The sequence below is a fragment of the Sciurus carolinensis genome, chromosome 11 (assembly GCF_902686445.1).
Source record: "Sciurus carolinensis chromosome 11, mSciCar1.2, whole genome shotgun sequence".
Classification (NCBI taxonomy): Eukaryota; Metazoa; Chordata; class Mammalia; order Rodentia; family Sciuridae; genus Sciurus; species Sciurus carolinensis.
Window position 1 is genome coordinate 15326937 of NC_062223.1, and position 18605 is coordinate 15345541.

The 18605-nt window shown below is 41.2% G+C and overlaps 1 protein-coding gene and 1 non-coding gene across 2 annotated transcripts in view; both read left to right on the forward strand.

Annotated features, from left to right (window-relative positions):
* The window catches only part of Osbp (oxysterol binding protein), a 30690-nt gene extending 20956 nt beyond the window's left edge, over window positions 1-9734 (forward strand). Inside the window, exons 10-14 of the mRNA XM_047516871.1 lie at window positions 3568-3671; window positions 5557-5652; window positions 6230-6411; window positions 7144-7364; window positions 7454-9734. Coding sequence (XP_047372827.1) covers window positions 3568-3671; window positions 5557-5652; window positions 6230-6411; window positions 7144-7364; window positions 7454-7596 — 746 coding nt within the window. The 3' untranslated portion in view covers window positions 7597-9734. The remainder of the gene's footprint in view (window positions 1-3567; window positions 3672-5556; window positions 5653-6229; window positions 6412-7143; window positions 7365-7453) is intronic.
* Window positions 9735-16088: 6354 nt separating this feature from the next.
* On the forward strand, window positions 16089-16161 carry Trnaf-gaa (transfer RNA phenylalanine (anticodon GAA)). Its single transcript has one exon. It is a non-coding gene; the product is annotated as a tRNA-Phe (tRNA).
* Window positions 16162-18605: the final 2444 nt, after the last annotated feature.

Genomic DNA, 18605 nt, shown 5'->3' on the forward strand with positions numbered 1-18605 from the left:
TTCAATTCTTTTGGTTACATACTTGAAAATAGAATTGTTGGGTCAAATGTCAGTTCTATTTCTAATTTTCTGAGGAAACACCATGTTGTTTTCCTTAGTGGCAATACCATTTTAAATTCCCATCAACAGTATACCATGATCCTAATTATTCCATACCTTGCCACCACTTATTTATTTATTTCATAGTAGTCATTCTAATGGGTGTAAGGTGGTATCCCCCTTTGGTTTGGTTTAACAGTGATGTTGAGTACCTTTTCATGTGCTGACTAACCATTTGTGTGTCTTTGGACAAATGTCTATTTAAGTCTTTTGCTGCCCATTTTTTAAAAAATTGTGGGCTGGGGTTGTGACTCTGTGGTAGAGCACTTGCCTAGCATGTGTGAGGCACGGGGTTCAATCCTCAGCACTACATAAAAATAAATAAATAAAATAAAGGCATGGTGTCCATTTACAACTAAATTTTTTTAAAAAATTGTTTTCTTTGCCCATTTTTAAAATTGAGTCATTAATTTTTTTGTTGAGTTTTAGGAGTTCTCTGTGTTCTGAATACAAGTTCTGTATCAGAAATATGATTTGTAAATATATTTTCTCCCATACTGTGGACTATCTTTTTATTCCGTTGATGTCTTCTGATGCACAACATTTAAAGAAAAGAATTTAGCGAGTTCATTTTTGTCCATGTGTCTTGTCGTTGCTTCTGCCTTTGGTGTCATATTCAAGAAATCATTGCCTGACCACTGTAATGAAGCATTTGCCCTGTTTTTTTTCTGTGTTTTGTAGTTTGAGGTCTTACACTTAGGCTTTTGATCCATTTTGAGTTATACAATACACACACACACACATATATATATTTATTTTTATTATTATTATTAAGAAAAAATGCAGCTTCATTTTTTGGCATGCTGGCTACTTAGATTTTCCCAGGACTGTTTGTTGAAAATGTTATCCTTTCCCCCTTTGAATGATCTTGGTATCCCGGTCAGAATCACTGGAGCATATATGCAAGGGTTTATTTCTGGGCTCTTGTTAATTCTGTTCCACAGGTTTGTCTGTCTGTCTTTATGCCAGTGCCACACAGTTTTGTTTACCATAGCTTTGCAATAAGTTCAAAGACAGAAAGTGTGAGTTTTCCAGCTTTTTTTTTTTTTTCTTCTTAAGATTAGTTTAGCTACTCAGGATCCCTTGAGATTCCATATGAAGTTTAGGATGTATTTTTAGAGCCAGGCATGGTAGTGCATGCCTGTCCCAGTAACTTAGGAAACTGAGGCAGGAGGACGGTAGGTTCTAGATCAGCTGTGGCAATTTAGCAAGACCCTATCTCAAGATAAAAAATGAAAAGGGCTGGGGTTGTAACCAGTGATAAAGTGCTGCTGAATTCAATCCCCAGGACACACACACCCTCCCACACACAAAGTATAGATAGAGAGATAGACAGATAGGGAGGTACATAGACAGATATAAATAGATTTAATTTTGATAGGGATTGCATTGAATCTGTAGATTACTTTGGGTAGTATTGACATCTTTACAATATTAAGTCTTCCAATCTATGAACATGGAATGTACTTCAATTTGTCTTTAATTTCTTCGAGCAGTGTTTTATAGTTTTTACTTTATTGATTAATTCAACGTATTTTACCTTTTTGATGCTATTATAAATGTGTCCTTAATAGCCTTTTGATATTGTTCATTGTTAGTATATAGAAATGCAATTGATTTGCATGTGTTTACTGTGTAACCTTCTCCTTTGCTAAATTATTTATTATTTCAAATTGTTTCTTTTTGTGTGTGTTTGTGGAATCTTTAACTGTTTCTATGTATGACTTCATATCATTTGTTAAAGGAGGTAATTTACCTGTCTCTCCAGTTTGCCTTTTAGTTCTTTTTCGTGCGTAAGTGCTTTGGCTCGAACTACTATTGTGTTGAATAGAAGTAGTGAAAGCAGATACCTTTGCTTTGTTCCTAATCAAAGGAAAATCTTTCAGTGTTTGTCCATTGAGTATGGTGTTTTCTATGGTGTTTTCATATTTGGCTTTTGTTATATTAAGGTACTTTTCTTTCCTTTCTAGTTTTTTTAGTGTGTTTTTTTAAAAATATTTTTTAGTTGTAGATGGACATATTTTATTTATTTATTTTTATGTGGTGCTGAGGATTGAACCCGGTGCCTCACATGTGCTAGGCAAGGGCTCTACCACTGAGCCACAACCCCAGCCCCTTTTGAAGTGTTTTTAATTATAGTAAGTCTTGGAAGTTTCTCAAATGCTTTTTCTCTATCAATTGAGATGACCACATAGGGTTTTTTTCCTTTCATTCTGTTAATGTGATGCAATTATATTGATTGGTTGTCATGTGTTCAACCATCTTTGGATTCCAGGAATAAATTCCCCTTGGTCATGGCATGTAATCATTTTAATATGCGACTAAATTTGGTTTCCTAGTATTTTGTTGAGGATTTTTACATCATTTTTCATAATGAATATTGTTTTTCTTTTCTTGTGATGTCTTTGTCTGACTTTGGTATCAGGATAATAGTGGCCTCATAGAGTGAGGGGATGATCAAGAGATTTTGAATATATATAAGTGGAGCAAATATGGTGAAGGCTAAATGAAGTACTGCATGAGGAGAGTATAGCAAGGACAAGGGCTGTCAGCAGGGCTCTGCTGTTATCATTCTCCTGATGCTGCTGTCATCCTCACTGGCCAACTACCAAGGCTACTTGAATCTTTCGTGCAAAAAAAGGACTTGCCTGAACCACAATTAACATGTTGTTTTCATTAGTGGTTAGAGAGGGAGGTCAGGAGGTTGGGTTGATAACGGATGACTTAAGGCCCTAACTCCCTAATCACATGGTTGATCTTCCTGGCCTGGCTTGCCCTCATTGGAGTTATCTCATTAGCGTTAGCTGTGTGGGGACCAGCATGAATCAGCTCATTAGCATCAACTATCGCGTTCACTCCCATCCTTTAAGAAGTTACAGGGGTTTAAAGGTTCCTTCCCAGGAACAATGGACAAAGATCAAACGAATTCTTCACTGTACAACACAGGATCACACATCTAATGAGTAGTAGAGCCAGGATTGAATTCAGTTCTAATTCCAGAGCCCTGCTCTATCTACTCCATTTTTACTATTCAGGCCCTTAGATAAATGGTTTTTTTAAACAATGTTGCACAGCTAGCCTAACATCAGGACCCGGCCCTTGATACTGACAACCAATGCAATCTTCCCACAATGGAATCCTTTTTTCTTTTTCCACATTAGGGCATATTTGACTTGTTCCTATAAATTTTATAGTTGGTACTGCAAAACATAGCTCCCTAACTAAGATATATTTGTTCTGTGTTTGTCATCACTTAGTCATATTTTATTCGTAATTTAAACATCAAGTGAAAAAGTTTATTTCAATCAATGCCTCTAACATTTAAGAAGGTCACAAGTCCTTTTTTGATTTATTGTTCTCTTTTTCAAAGTAAGCTATATTGATAGACATCAATCTATTATCATTTCTAGTTTGCCTGGTGCTGTTTTTCTAATATTTGGCTTGATTTATATACTTCTCTTCTTATAGGTACCATCCACTGTATTTTCCATGCAACTGGGCATCACTACACTTGGAAAAAAGTTACTACAACAGTACACAACATTATTGTGGGCAAGTTGTGGATAGATCAGGTGAGCAAAGGTACCCAGAGTACTCAGAGTACTTCTGGAGTTTCAAAGAACATCTCTTTAGGTTTATCTCTGCAGTATTTAGTTTTTGTTGTTGGTGTTTTCCCCCTGGTACCAGGGATTGAATCCAGGGGTGCTTAATCACAGCACCACATCTTCAGCCCCCCACCCCCTTTTTTTTTTTTTTTTTTGAGACAGGGTCTTTCTAAGTTGGCTTAGTTCCTTGCTAAGTTGCTGAGACTGGCCTTAAACATGATCTCCTCCTGCCTCAACCTTCTGAGTGGCTGGGATTACAGGCACATACCACCGTGCAGTATTTTGGACATGACAGCTGGCCCCAGAATGTTGATGCTAGTTTATCAGTTTCCCCTAAGGAATTTCTCTCAGGCAGTAACTTATTTCTATCTCCCCAAGTTTCTATATCGCAAATTATTATTTATAAATAACTAAATTATAACACTTATCAGTGATGAGTAGGACTGTGTTGGGCACTATGAAGGATACAAGAAAGTAATAAAAACAATAAACACTTTTAGTCCTTTCTTTTATTTATGAAATATTTATTGCCAAGCAGTATGCTAGGTATTGGGGTTACAAAGTCAGATGAGATGTTCCTCCAGGAGTTATTGCATTATTGAAGGTAGGTGGCAAAGGGTAGGTTGAAAAATCTGGAACAAAATAACATTAGTACAAGCCAGGTTCTGGGGTGGCCTGCAATCCCAGCTACTCAGGAGGCTGAGGCAGGAGGATCGCAAGTTTGAGGCTAACCTTGGCAAATTAGTGAGCCCCTGTCTCAAAATAAAAAATAAGAAGGTGCAGGTGATGTACTCAGTGGTAGAATACCCCTGGGTCTAATCTCCATCACTGCAAAGAAAACAAACAAAAACAAAAACAAAACACTAGTACAAGAGGTGTACTAAGGTAATATCTATTAATTGTTAGTTTGCTCTTAGGACAGTGGTTGCAGTAAGTTCAGAAAAGGAGAAATACCATCTTCTGAGCAGTCAAGAAGGGCTTCACTTGCTGGGTGTGGTGGTACACACCTGTAATCCCAGTGACTTGGGAGACTGAGGCAGGAGGATTACAAGTTCAAAGCCAGCCTCAGCAACTTAGTGAGGCTTTAAGCACCTTAACAACACCTGTCTCAAAAAAAAATAATAAAACAGGATGTGGCTTCATGGTTAAGTACCCCTAGGTTCAATCCCTAGTACTGAAAAAAAACTTTTGGGGCTGGGCTTCACTGTACATGTGGGAATTAAGATGACTCACTCAAAAAGATAGAAAGGAGGGAAAAATGAAATAAAATGTAGAAAGGCCTGCATATATATAACCTTAAAACAAAGTAGAGCACTTTGATGTCAGCTGAAGAGCTTGTGGAGGGTACCAGTGAGGGATTGGTGTGGAAAGATAAAGTTTTATGTGAATTTCAGCATATGTGCCAATGGCTACATCATGACACCTAACATGTAACACACAAAACAAAACAAATGGTCACTTGGTCTTGATCCCAGTCTGTAATACCAAGGTTACAGAGGGATTCTATAACATCACCACAGTTGGTTTATACCTGAATCTTAAGCAAAGAAGTGCTAGAATGTAAGACTGAAGAATAAAGAGAGCTGGGGTTGTGGCTCAGTGCTAGAGCACTTTCCTAGCTGGCATGAGGCCCTGGGTTTGATCCCTGGCAGTGCAAAAATATTAATTGATGTATTAGTTATGGCTAGGGATGCAGCTCAGCGGTAGACAACTTGTTTAGCCTGTTGAGGCTCTGGGTTTAATCCCCATTACCACAAAAGATAGAATAAAGAATTAGGAGGTAAAGGGTTTGGCAGATATTCAAGTCATCCAGTCTTCATTAAACTAATCCATGGTTCTTTTCATTTTACAGTCTGGTGAAATTGACATTATAAATCACAAGACAGGAGACAAGTGTAATCTTAAATTTGTTCCTTATAGCTACTTCTCTCGGGACGTAGCAAGAAAGGTAAGGGAAGGTGGAATTCAAATTTTTTTTTACTTAGAGAGCCTAGTCCTTTGGGGCTGGTGTGTGTGTGTGTGTCCTAAACATGGTGATTCAAAAAAAGTAGAGATGAAGGAAAAAGCAGGACAGGGGACTATATTATTGTGGAACCAATTTCTTCTCATTCAAATAAGGAAGTAAAAATCAAGAGCAATGAGAGACTCAAGATAGAAACACAAAGAGGGACTGATAAAACAATTGCAGGAAGAGTGGACAATTTGGGCCTTGGGAGAGTTTAAGGGAGAATTTTGTGTTAATGCCACAGAGAAATTATGCTGTGAGTTTGTGTGAGAGAATGAACAGTAGCTGGGGATTTAAATCTATTTGTGAGTTTCTCTGATTTCTCCAAAATATAATTCTGACCACTAGGCAGATGACTGCATTAGAAATCTCTCTACCACACTAAGTAATGACGAAATCCCTAAGCCATGGCTCAGTTATTTCAGACAATAATATGACAAAATAACTGGGATGACTCCATCATGTTTGTCACACTAGGACCTAATACTCTGCTCCAAAGCCCTGCTCTCCACCCTTGCAGGTGACAGGGGAAGTGACAGATCCATCAGGAAAAGTTCATTTTGCCCTTGTGGGGACTTGGGATGAGAAAATGGATTGTTTCAAAATACAACCAGCCGTTGGGGACAATGGGGGTGATGCTCGACAGAGAGTCCACGAAGCAGAGGAAAGCAGGGTCATGCTATGGAAAAGGAATCCTTTACCGTGAGTATCAGTGTGACCTTGACTGTGAAGCAGTATTGAAGGTATTTCTGCCCGCCTTCCCACCTCATTATGTGAGGGATCCAGCCAGGGAAGCTGGAGCCTTTGGAGAGATAACCAGAAGGGTGTCACTGTATGATTTGAATTAAGCATGCCTTGTCCCAAAAAACTTCTAACTAACCAAACTGCATCTGCCAAAAAATGCTTGGCCTTCCCAAAGGTCCACTGGAATGCAATTCAGAAGGATATTTCTCTACAGTTTAGAGCAGACTGTTCAGAAGCAGCTAGAGGAGAAAGGTGCTTACTACCTGTTAACAATTTAGCCTATAATGCAGGCACAACATAAAAATCCCTAAGACAGTGAACAGGACTTAGGAAACAGGAGGCCAGTTGTCTCCTATCACCATCTAATACATCCAGTCTATAGTAACAGCCACGCGTATCCCAAAAAAAGGTTAAAAGGGAAGCAAAGGAACAGAAATGAGGAATTTCATTAAGTAGAGAGTTTCATTCTTCCTAACAAACGTAGATCATTTTAACTGAGAGCAGTACACTCCCAGAAGACTATTGAATGGAGTGATGCTGGGGAGGGCACAGAGTGACCCAGTGTGGCCCTCTTCCTTAGGGCACCTGATTGGTGCTAGATTTTTTCCATTTGTGGGTCAGCCTTGCTGCTCTTCCGCTAAGGCCTGGGCTCTGGCATTACCCTTCCTTTCTTTCATCCTTTACCTTTAGGAAGAATGCAGAAAATATGTACTACTTTTCAGAGCTGGCTCTGACTCTCAACGCCTGGGAAGGCGGCACTGCACCCACCGACAGCCGGTTACGGCCTGACCAGAGACTGATGGAAAATGGGCGCTGGGATGAAGCCAATGCTGAGAAGCAGCGCCTGGAGGAAAAACAAAGACTTTCCAGAAAAAAGAGAGAAGCAGAAGCTATGAAAGCCACAGAAGATGGTAACCAACTTGCCTTCTACTCACATTTCTTGATGCGTAGAGAGTAACCAGCTCTAATTTTGCGTTTCTTCCCCTTCTTTCCCTTTTAGGCACGCCATATGATCCTTATAAGGCACTGTGGTTTGAGCGGAAGAAGGACCCTGTGACCAAGGAGTTAACCCATATTTATAGGGGTGAATATTGGGAGTGCAAAGAAAAGCAGGACTGGAACTCATGCCCAGACATTTTTTGAAGCGCCGGTAACACAAAGGAAGAGGATCAAACGGAGAAGAGGACAGAGGATGTGCAGGAAAGCTGGCAGTTGTGACTCTTACCAAGTGCTTTCCTCAAGTTTGTCTGTCTTAACCAATCATTTTTTCCAAATCAATCACCAGAAGCAGACACCAGTGGTGGTGATTGGCTGGTTGCCTTAGCTGATTGATGCTGAAATCGATGTACTAGATACCTTGTAAGGGAGAGGTTTAGTGGCTGAAAGTTAGTGTTATTCCACTTCCACAAAGTCAAGTATTCTTGGCTCTTCTTCCTCCCTGTGCCCCATTTAAGGTGATGTCATTCACCCTCCCCTTGTAGTATCCTGCTCAGCCAAGATCTGCGTAAACTTGTGATTCATGAGCATTTTGGTGCTGTTCAGAGCAAGAACTGATTTAAAGTTCCTTTAAAAAGAAACACACATAAGACTTAACCAGCAGAGACATGGAGAGTGATTGCAGTGGAGCTTAGGCCTGACATTGCGAAAGGTGTTCACCCCTGGGGTTGGTTTAATGGGGCGTTGCACACAGATAACAGGTATTAGAGCACCTGCGAGTGATTGTTCTGTAGGGCTGGAATTTTCAGTTACCTTCTTGGAAGTTTCTATCTTGACTCACGTGAAACACCCCTCTGCTCTTCTCCATCTTCTTGGCAGCAACTGGAGGCCACTTTGGTGGTTGGTAAAAGAGTCGCATTATCCTCATAACGGGGTTTTACGGACTTCCTCAGGCAGAGAACTTCTGAGAACACAGGCAGGATGGAAAAAGACTGCTAGCCACTCTTACCTTCCCGGTTCTTCCTCACCTGCTTCCTTCATTGCCTTTCTAGCTTCTCTCTCCTGGCCCAATACCAATTTGGGCCTGTGCCCCAGGCTGGAGCAAAACATTGCCTGTCCCCTTCTGGTACACTTCAGAATTTGAGAGAAGTTAATCTGGAACAAAGAGTTTTCACCATCTCTCAAGCCCCATGGACTGGAGCCACCTCTGGAATAATGTGTTAAATATCTGTATATTATATATATGTAGAGAAAATTCTAATTTTTTTGTTTGACTTTCCTCCTTCCCATTAAGAATCTTGGTTTTTAATATCACTTGTCTCCCTGGGACTCTCTTGGACATGAGTTGATGTGGATTGGCACCCCTTTCCTTTCCATCTTCTAGAGCAGATTTGAAACCTGAGTGGGATCACATCTAGCAGTTACTGAACAGGGACTCTGTCCATGGTTTGTATCTTGGGGTGCCCACTACTGTCTGGGCTCTGCTCTCCTAATTACCTGACTCTTGAAAATGAAATCCTAATCTCTTTCTTGCCACTTTTCTTTCTTTTGTTAGGAAGAGTATGGGTAGAAAATCAGGAGGGTAATTTCCTGTTTACTCCTGCCTCTGTCCAGCACATAGGCTAAATCCCAAAAGAACTTTCTTCCTAGGATGTGGGGCTGAAAGCACCGTCAAGTGGGGTGGATCAGCGAACTGCGCCCGTTGGGTCCTGGCTTCCTTCTTATTGTATGTTCTGTATTTGTTTTAGTTGTCTTGTTCAGAAATCTCCCCTGTGCAGCCCACCCTTGGTTGAGGATCACAAATTGAGGTGCCTTCCTTGTATGCTTTTTGTTAGTGTTTTTTGTTTTTGTTCCTTAACTGCTGAGCCTCAGCCAGTGTGGGTCCTGGGGGGGAGACTATCATTCCAGAGGAAGCCATCCCTCCAGGGAAATTGGATTTTACTGGGTAAATTAGTACTTTAATCCTTCCCCACCATCCCTCCTTGCTGTGATAAACATGAGAGAGGAGGGTCTCCTAAGAATGCTTTTCCCAGCACAAGTAGAGGTTATGCCAGGGCTTCTTTCAAGCAGGCCTGTGAAAGCAGGAACCTCATCTGGGGCTTTGGATAGGGTGTGAATTCCCCAACTAAATTGAACTTCCTGCTTTATCCCCCCTTTTCCTCCTCTACCATCCACACTACATTTCTGGCTTGATCCCCAGATTCCTGCTAATGGAAGCAGCTTAGAGTCCGTCAGGTGGAATAAAGTCACATGAAAATGAAACAAAACTATATGTATTTTCAGTTTTTTTGCCTTATTGCTTTTTTCCAAAAAAAAAAAAAAAAAAAAAACTACTAAATTAAATAATTTTTTCAAAAGCCATATTGTTTGTCTGATTTGCTTCTGCTCCTATGAGTCAGCAACTGGTGGTAGATGATGGGAAAACTGGTTCAAGATGATTTGTCCTGCTTGGGAGTCTGGGAGCCCTGGAGCCTTGGTCTTTTTAAAAAAAACTGATATTTCAACAAACACCATTTTGGAGGGTTCATGCCAGAAAAACAATTTTAACAGCCCTCCAATGTGATGTATTTAGGAATGTCCCTACTTGGTACAGGGGATTCATTGCTAGTGTTTTTGATTCTAGGCCTATTTTACCTCAAAAAAAATAAAAAATTTTCCTGATGAATGTAATTTCTCTTCCCCATTTGGATTCTCAGATTCTTAACCATTTCACATAAGTATTCAAATTCTGCTTTTTGAAATACAAGTGAGTTTTGATTTGAAGACCTCAGGAAAATAATGACATGTTTACATTTTCTCTCCAAAGTTCATGTTCAGAGCGGGGGATGGGCAAAGTAACCTAGGGGCCTAGAGAGCCTGGGATCACAGCAAGCATAGTTGCTGCCTGTGAGAGAGACTGAAGGCTCACTGAGCATCCACCTCCACATATGGGGACCTGAATACTTGCAAGATTATGGTTTGGTTTTTGTAGTGGGGGTTGAACCCAGAGGCACTTAACCACTGAGCTATGTCCCTAGTCCTTTCTGTATTTTATTTTGAGACAGGGTCTTGCCAAGTTCCTTAGGGCTTGCTTTGCTTACTAGGTTGCTGAGGCTGGCTTTGAACTCATGATGCTCCTGTCTCACCCTTCCAAGCCACTGGGATTACAGGGCCACTATGCCTGGCCACAAACAGTATTAAGATAAAGAAAGGCACTCAAAGCCTAATTTAAGTTAATTTCCTCAAGGCCATATTGCTAACTGGTTGGTTGCAGTGTTGGAATTCAGAGTAGGGTGTGTTTAATGCAAGTTTGTGACCTACAACCCTGTGCTCTGGGAGAAGCTGAATTGGAAGGCAGCTCAAAGCCAAGGCCTTTCCTCCTATATTATAGATGTCACATCATGCTGAAATGCACAGGTCTCTTTTCAAAAGCTTATTAACAAAGATAGTAGGGGCTGGGGAGATAGCTCAGTCGGTAGAGTGTTTGCCTCACAAGCACAAGGCCCTGGGTTTGATCCCTAGCACTGCAGGAAAAAAAAAAAAGTGAGGATAGTACCATTTCTTTTAAGACTCCATCTGAAGGAAGGAACATCCTTGGAATTTAGTCTTCAGGGCTTGATTTTTCAAGGCTTTCCTGTCCACAACATTAGCTCTGTTGTTGGGAAATACTTTTTCTAGCTGGTTCTTGGAAAGGCTATCTGACTTCTCAACATGCCTGACTTTCATTTCAGGACTGGATGTTCAATTTCAGTAAAGTCTTCTCAAACTCAAAACCACTGCGGTAGATGCCTCACCTTGGGAGAACTACATCCTGTACACTGGAATATCACTGTGGGGTATAATTTTCCACACAGAGGCAAACAAATGGAGCCAAAACACTTAATGATCCCTCCTTGAGAACTTTATTGTGATGATGGGTTGTGATCCTGGGGAAGGAAGGTCTTCCTTGCTTGGTTATGATTCAAAATTATGACTCAAGAAAATTATAAATTATTACACTGATCAGGGACTTCTGAAACACCTCAAAAATGTTAAACCTGTACATTTCAAAGGTCCATTCTACATTCAGCAAAATACAGTTCAGTCCTAAAAGGAGGTGTAGGAAAATCTTTAGACTATATTCACTTCAGATGTATATGTCTTGTGAAATTCTTAGGATTGCTATCAAAATTTAGAACTTCTGAAAGTTTATAAAGTTTTAAAGAGTTTATAAAGTTTTTGCCCCATAATGTACCAGTGGGAAGAATTCCAAATTTTACACGGCTTTCCCTTCCAAATCTCATAAATTGAACTGTAGTTAAACTCTTGGGCTTTCCTCCCAACTATCTTTACAAGTACCCTTTCTTTGCAAGGTATTGGTCCTTCAGGGGAAGGAGGCAGGATAGCCAGATGAGGTATCTTTAAAGCCAAGAAACTAAAGCTTAGAATCTACAAGTAACTTTACAGAGGCTGACCAGGTGATTTTGGAAGTAACCCAGTTGTCCTGGGATATGGCTGGAAACTTTTTCATTCTTTTGTTCACTCATTTATTCCACATTTACTCCAACCTGTTCTATAACATGGATATAAATGGCAAGAAAGAACTTAAGTAAACAGGCAGTTGCGATCTATTTTGATAAGTGGTATAAAAGCCCTGCAGAGGGGCAACTAGTCTGGAGAGAAGGGAGAGATGCGTCAGAGCTTCTGAAACTAGGAAATGTGAGCTAAGAGTTGTAGGTTAAACGTGGGCTAGGGGAAGGACAAGGTGGAAAATGTTGGGTGACTAAAACTGAAGAGTAAGGTCACAAAAAGTATCATGACAGAACAGCTATAATTGTGAGTCAAGAAGACAGGATACTAGAGAAGGTGAAGACAGCTGTTGAATAACTTACATACCTTAAGTTTTGGGTTTTAACCAGAGACAGTACCAGGTTTTTCCTCTCATCCTTTTCCTGTAGTGCTAGGACTTGAACCCAGGGCTTACATCACATGCTAGATAGGTTCCCCCTAAGCTATCCCCCAGCCCCAGAATGGAGAATTTTTAAAACCCATTTTATCTTGGGTTCCAGTGTGGAAAATGTGTTATAGGTAGGAAGAAAAATTTAGAGGTTGGAAAGGACAGGAAGACAGAAGTAGAGAGATTCCAGAAATACTGAAATGAAATAAATAGCATTTGGGTATGATCAGGAATGGAGAGTAGAAGAAGAAGGGAATTTGTAATTTTTAACTTGGGAAACTTAGATGGAAGTTCATAGTAAGATAAACAAGTTGAGAGGGGAATGTAGGTTCTTTTTTTGGGTGAGGGGTACCGGAGATTGAACTCAGAGGCACTCAACCACTGATCCACATCCCCAGTCCTATTTTGTATTTCATTTAGAGACAGAGAGTCTCACTGAGTTGCTTAGCGCCTTGCTTTTGCTGAGGCTCTTTGAACTCAAAGACGATCCTCCTGCCTCAGCCTCCCAAGCTGCTGGGATTACAGGCGTGCACCAAGAGCATGGCTCATTGGATATGCTTTGTTGGAGGTGCCTGTATAGATGTCAAATAATAAAAAAAAAAAAAATAGGATATTACAAGTGGTAGAAAACAGAGAGACCCAGAGAAAGTGCAGATTAAAAATCACTTGCCCAGTTGGGCTCGCTGGTGCATGTCTGGTGTAATCCCAGAGGCTCGGCTGGCTGAGACAGGAGGATGGCAAGTTCAAAGCCAGCCTTAGCTAAAGTGAGGCACTAAGCAGCTCAGTAAGACCCTGTCTCTAAATAAAATACAAAATAGGGCTGGGGATGTGGATTCGTGGTGAAGTGCCTGAGTTCAATCCCAGGTACCCCACACCCCCCAAAAAATCACTTGCCCAAGTTGAAATGTAAAGATAATACCTGGACCTCATTTACAAAGATTTAGAGTAAATTAGGACTAGGGTTAGTACAATATATATACATATACTAATTGCACAATTATATATATATAATATGAACACAAAGGAACTGACTTGCCCAAAATCATAGACAAGTAAGTGACCAGATTAGGATTTAAATGTGCTCTTTGGGCCAGGTGCAGTGGTGCACACCTGTAATCCCAGCGACTTGGGAGGCTGAGGCAGGAGGATTACAAGTTCAAAGCAAGTCTCAAAAATTTAGCAGCCCTAAGCAATTTAGTGAGACCCTGTCTCAAAATTAAAAAAAAAAAAAAAAAAAGGCTGGGGATGTGGCTCAGTGTGGCATCTATACTACCATATTAGTTTTCCAGTGTTGCACACATAATTAAGAGGGGTTCAGTGCCTGTTTATTCCTCACAGCTCTGAGAGTGCGAAGTCCCACTTTATAGACTGGGTTCTCAGAGTATCTCGAGGCTGAAATCACAGTGTCCACCAGGTGGGGGTTTCATCTGCAGGCACTCTACTTCAAGCTCATTCTGGGCAGACTTCAGTTTCTTGCAGGGGTAGAACCGAGGATGAGTTCTCTTGCCGACTGTCAGCTGGTATTTGCTCTCAGCAAGTAGAGGCTGTCTATATTCCTTGCCGTGTGGTCCCCATCTTTAATCCAGCACAGCAGCATTGAATCCCCCTTGCAGTTTGAATCTTTGAGTCCCTCTGCAACCATCTGAGGGGGAAAAATCCGATTTTAAAGGGCTCACGTGACTAGTTCAGGTGCACCTAGATAATCACACATTTTAGAATTCAGCCTTGCTATATAATCTAACCTAATCACAAGGGTGAAATCCATCATTTTAACAGTCCCAGGGATTACCCAGGGCACCAGGCTGGCTGGAAGGGAGTCTTGGGGGCCATTTGGGGATTTCTTTTCTAGTAGAATTACGAGCGAAGCAAAAAGGCAAAGTTTAAGCTAAACAAATGATGGACTCCTGGAGTCTGAGAAAACTTTCTGGTTTGGGCTCCATCTTCTCACCTCAGAAGCACTCTCTCCTTACTGTCTTGAGAAGGGCAATCTGGAATCAACTTCCACTTTAAGTCTTTTGTTTATAAATTCTAAACTAAGGTCAGAGTTTCATTTCGAGCTATAATAAGCCTGTGTTCTTTCCCCAGTTATGAAACAAGTGAACATGAAGCACTGAATTAGCAGCCTTATGGAGTTTATTTAGAACACCTTTTTAAGTGAATGAATGCAAGAGATGCAAACTTCTGAAACGGGAGGCGGAGGTGGAATAGAATCAGCATGTCAGGGATATTATTAAACCCCAGCTTGTTTCAGAGAGTTTGAAAGAGGCCTGGTCCAATTCTATTTTTCAACAATATATATTTTAAAATGTTAAAAAAGAAAAGTCAAGATGGGATTGCAAAAATTGAAGTGTATTTTTAATACTAAGCTTAGCAAACCAATTCTTTTAACAAGCACAAGGACTATATATAACAGTAGACATCTATGTGTGAAGCCTTTACACATGGCCTTCCTGTGCTCTGTGTGTGTGTGTTGCACTGGGGATCAAATCTGGTGCCTTGCAATGCTAGGCTTCCTTGTGATACCACTGTTTACTGGTGACGAGTTCTGCTTCCTTGGGTGTTGAAGTATAACATCAGAGAAGCACGCCAAGGCAAGCATATTAAGCAGGTTTTATTTAAAGGTAATAATACAGACTTCTCCCAGGAGGGAGAAGGGGCCATGGCTGATATTCTAAAGTCCCAAGAAATGAGCACGCCCTACATCTTTTATAGGTTAGGGTCTCCTTTGTTCTGTTCTCTCCCCACTTATCTTTCTTCTTCCTACCTATGTGACTAGGCCCAGGAGTTGCCGGTGACATAGCAAAAAGGTGAGCAGCAGATGGCAGGGGGAGGGCCAAAGGATTCAACCAGGCAAGGGCCCAGGGGGCATTAATTAGCAGCTCCTTGCTTGCAGTCCTTGATAAGAGCAGGTAAATTCGGTAATCAATGGGCTCCCGAGATCCTTGACATCCATTCTCCCAGGGGCAGTCTCCAACTTCCAGAGGCAGATGGCTTTCATGGCCTCCATTTCCTCAATTTGACCCGATCCCCTATTTCTACACTAACTGCCTGTCCCCAATTCTGGTTTCACTTGTACTCTCCTTAGTATTTCTGAAGTCCAAATTGATGACACCTCTAAAATTTTTTTAAAATGTCTTTTTTTTGCAGTGCTGGGGATCGAACCCAGGGCCCTGTGCTTGCAAGCACTTTACCAACTGAGCTATCTCCCCAGCCCCTAAAAACATCTTTTGACCTTTCAAGATCTGCCTTCACACAGACCACATATGTACCCCCCCGCATCCCCCCTGCAAAAAAACATAATGAAACTTAAGGGGAAAGTCTGATTGACTAGATTGGTTTGCAACGTTTTGCATGGATTAAACAAGCATAAAATAGGAACGTATACTACCATGAAAAAAGCCCATGATTTTGCCTCGGCTCCTCACACCCCTGTCCCCTAAGTACTGGAAATTGAACGCAGGGGCACCCAGGAGCTACACCCAGATCCCTAACAAACTTCTCTCAAATTTTGAGACAGAGTTGTGTTAAGTTGCCAAGGTTCATCATGAATTATTTTTAAAATGGAAAACAAATTGCAGGGCCATTAGAGAGAGGGAAAAAAAAAAAAAACATTGAGAAAACTAGTTACTATTTCCAGTTTGTGAACAAGGTCCTGCATTACCATATCCAGCATTGTAACACACCTGTCCCTAAGCAAAATTGCATACTAACCCCTTTTATTACTATAAAACAAACATTATTTCAAAATAATTACACAAAGAAAAAAAAAAAGCCACCAACAGCAGCCGAAATAGCTCAGTTGGGAGAGCGTTAGACTGAAGATCTAAAGGTCCCTGGTTCGATCCCGGGTTTCGGCAGGTTTTATGTTGGCATCGATTCACCTGCCCCTTCCCTAAAGGGTATTTATGTGACTTCTAATAAGTGGCTCACCATAAATTGAGTGTGCCTGGGTTTTGGGGCTGTGGCCTCCAGAGACTATGCAATTCCAACGCACAGCGTGCAGCTAGGTGATCCAGCCCTCGCCTTTGCAGTTTTCGACGACTTTCTTGCAGCTGCAGCCCCCAAATCCTTTCTCGGAGGGCGGCAGTTGGCGACTGGGTACTGAGTGCTGGAACCTGCTGGGCTCCTGGCACCTCTGCGCCCCGTGCCCCAGGTTGGCCAAAGAAATCTTGGAAAGCGTCAGGCGCCCGGGCTTCGTTCAGCTGGTATAACAATAACAAGGACCTAAGCCAGCTCTTGGATGGGGGGTCGGAAGACCTTTCATGCTTAAGTCTACATGGGAGTCACCAGATCAAATCGGGCACGCCCAATTAAATTTGAATTTCAGAGAAACAACACACAGCCTTTTGGATAAGCGTTGTCTCAAATATTGATTGCGGCATATAAAGTGCATACTCCTTGTTTCTGTGAAATTCAGATTTAAGTAGGCACTCTGTATTTTTACTTGCTGAATCACAAGCCACTAGTGTACATGATATCCTCTGGCCTCTGTGACCCCTATATAGCAACCCTCTTAAGACCCAGCAAAAATTCTCAGACACTTACCTAAGAGGAACTGCATTTCAAAGCAGACCGGGATATTTCTGGTCCTCGATATCTCAGAGTTTACCCCCATCAACCTGTGGCTGAGAGCACCAGGAAACACCCCAGGCATGAGCCACCCTACCTGATCCCAGGCTTCTAGGGTTGTTCGCACTCCTGTAGGATTGGGTTAGAGGACCAAAGAATCTGGAGGCTCTGAACTGGATCCTGTTCTGAAAAACAAAAACAAGAACAACAAAAGACCCTCAAAACACCCAAACCAAAAAAATAAAAAATAAAAAACTTTGTTAGGATGATGAGCCACTCCACTCAGGGAACCCAGGCGAAGGACACACACTTTTTTAAAGCTTGGAGCCAGGCTGAACCCTGTGGAGAGAGGATGGAGGTCCAGTTCTCCCACTCCAAGAACTCACTGTGGTGAAAGGTAAAACAGAGACAAATACTCCATAGGCCTATGTCCACCCTTCCCTTTCTGTTCATCTGTCAAGATGTCAACTGGGCTTCGTTTTCCAAATGGTTGACTTCTTGGCAAAGGATTCTTGAAACTCCAGCGATGACCAAAAGAGTGGTCTAATAAATTGGGCAATTTGAATTTTGCATGATGCATGTCAGTGCATGTGAAGGGTAATTGCATATGTTAACTTGATTAGGCCATGATGTTCAGTTGTTTGGTCAAAGACCAGTCTAGATGTTATTGGTCAAAGACCAGTTTGTTGGTCAAAGAACAGTCTAGATGTTATTGTGAAGGTATTTCTTTTAAAGATATGATCATGGAACTGGGTACCATGTGCAAGCCTGTAATTCCAGCAACTTGAGAGACTAAGGCGGGAGGATGGCAAGTCTTGAGGCCAGCCTCAGCAATTTAGCAAGACCCTGTCTCAAAATAAAAAATAAAAAGTGCTGGGGATGTGGCTCAGTGGTAAAACGGTAAAACTCTGGGTTAAATTCCCAGTACAAAAACAAAACAAAACAAAACAAAACTGGATGATCATGGGACAGATCTCAGTGAAGGCTACAGACTCAAGTGCTAAGCACTTGCAATATCTGTTTAGCCTAAATTTTGACCAACAGCACTGGTACTTTTCCGATACCTGATTAGCATAGATATTGAACAATGCCCCTACCCAACAGCTATATAAACACCTAGACTAGTACATTTAAGTGGCAACCCTTATCCCATCCCTCCCAACCTACAGGAGTTTGGTCTCTTCTCACTTAAATAAACCTTACTCTTATGCTCAATAAATAAATAAATAATCAACATTTAAATCAGTAGACTTTGAGTAAAGTCGATTACCCTCCTTACAGTGGCTATACCTCATCTAAACATCAGAAGCCCTTAAGAGCAAAAAAGGATTTCTGATGAAGAAGGATTTCTCAAAACTTTGACACAGAAAACCTGCTGGAGTCTGCAGCTTACTGACCTGCTGAATTTGAATTCAAGACCCCAGCATCAACTCTTGTCTGAATTTTCAGACAGTCCATCTGCCCTAAAGGATTTGACTTTGCCAACCCCAACCATTTAAACCAAGTTCTTAAAATAACTTGTCTCTGTATCCTGATAGTTTTCTGGAGAAATGTGACAGCATGTTTTAAAGTGTTTCATTATACACAGGAAATGGAGAGAGTAAGCTTGTTTCTACTGCTCTGAGCCTAGGTCTACCATCTTGGGGCAGTAAAGGTGGCTGTAGAGTCATACTCTTAGGAAGTGTTGGAACTTCAACCCTGTCCAGTTTCTCACTGCAGAGGAAAGGAGAAT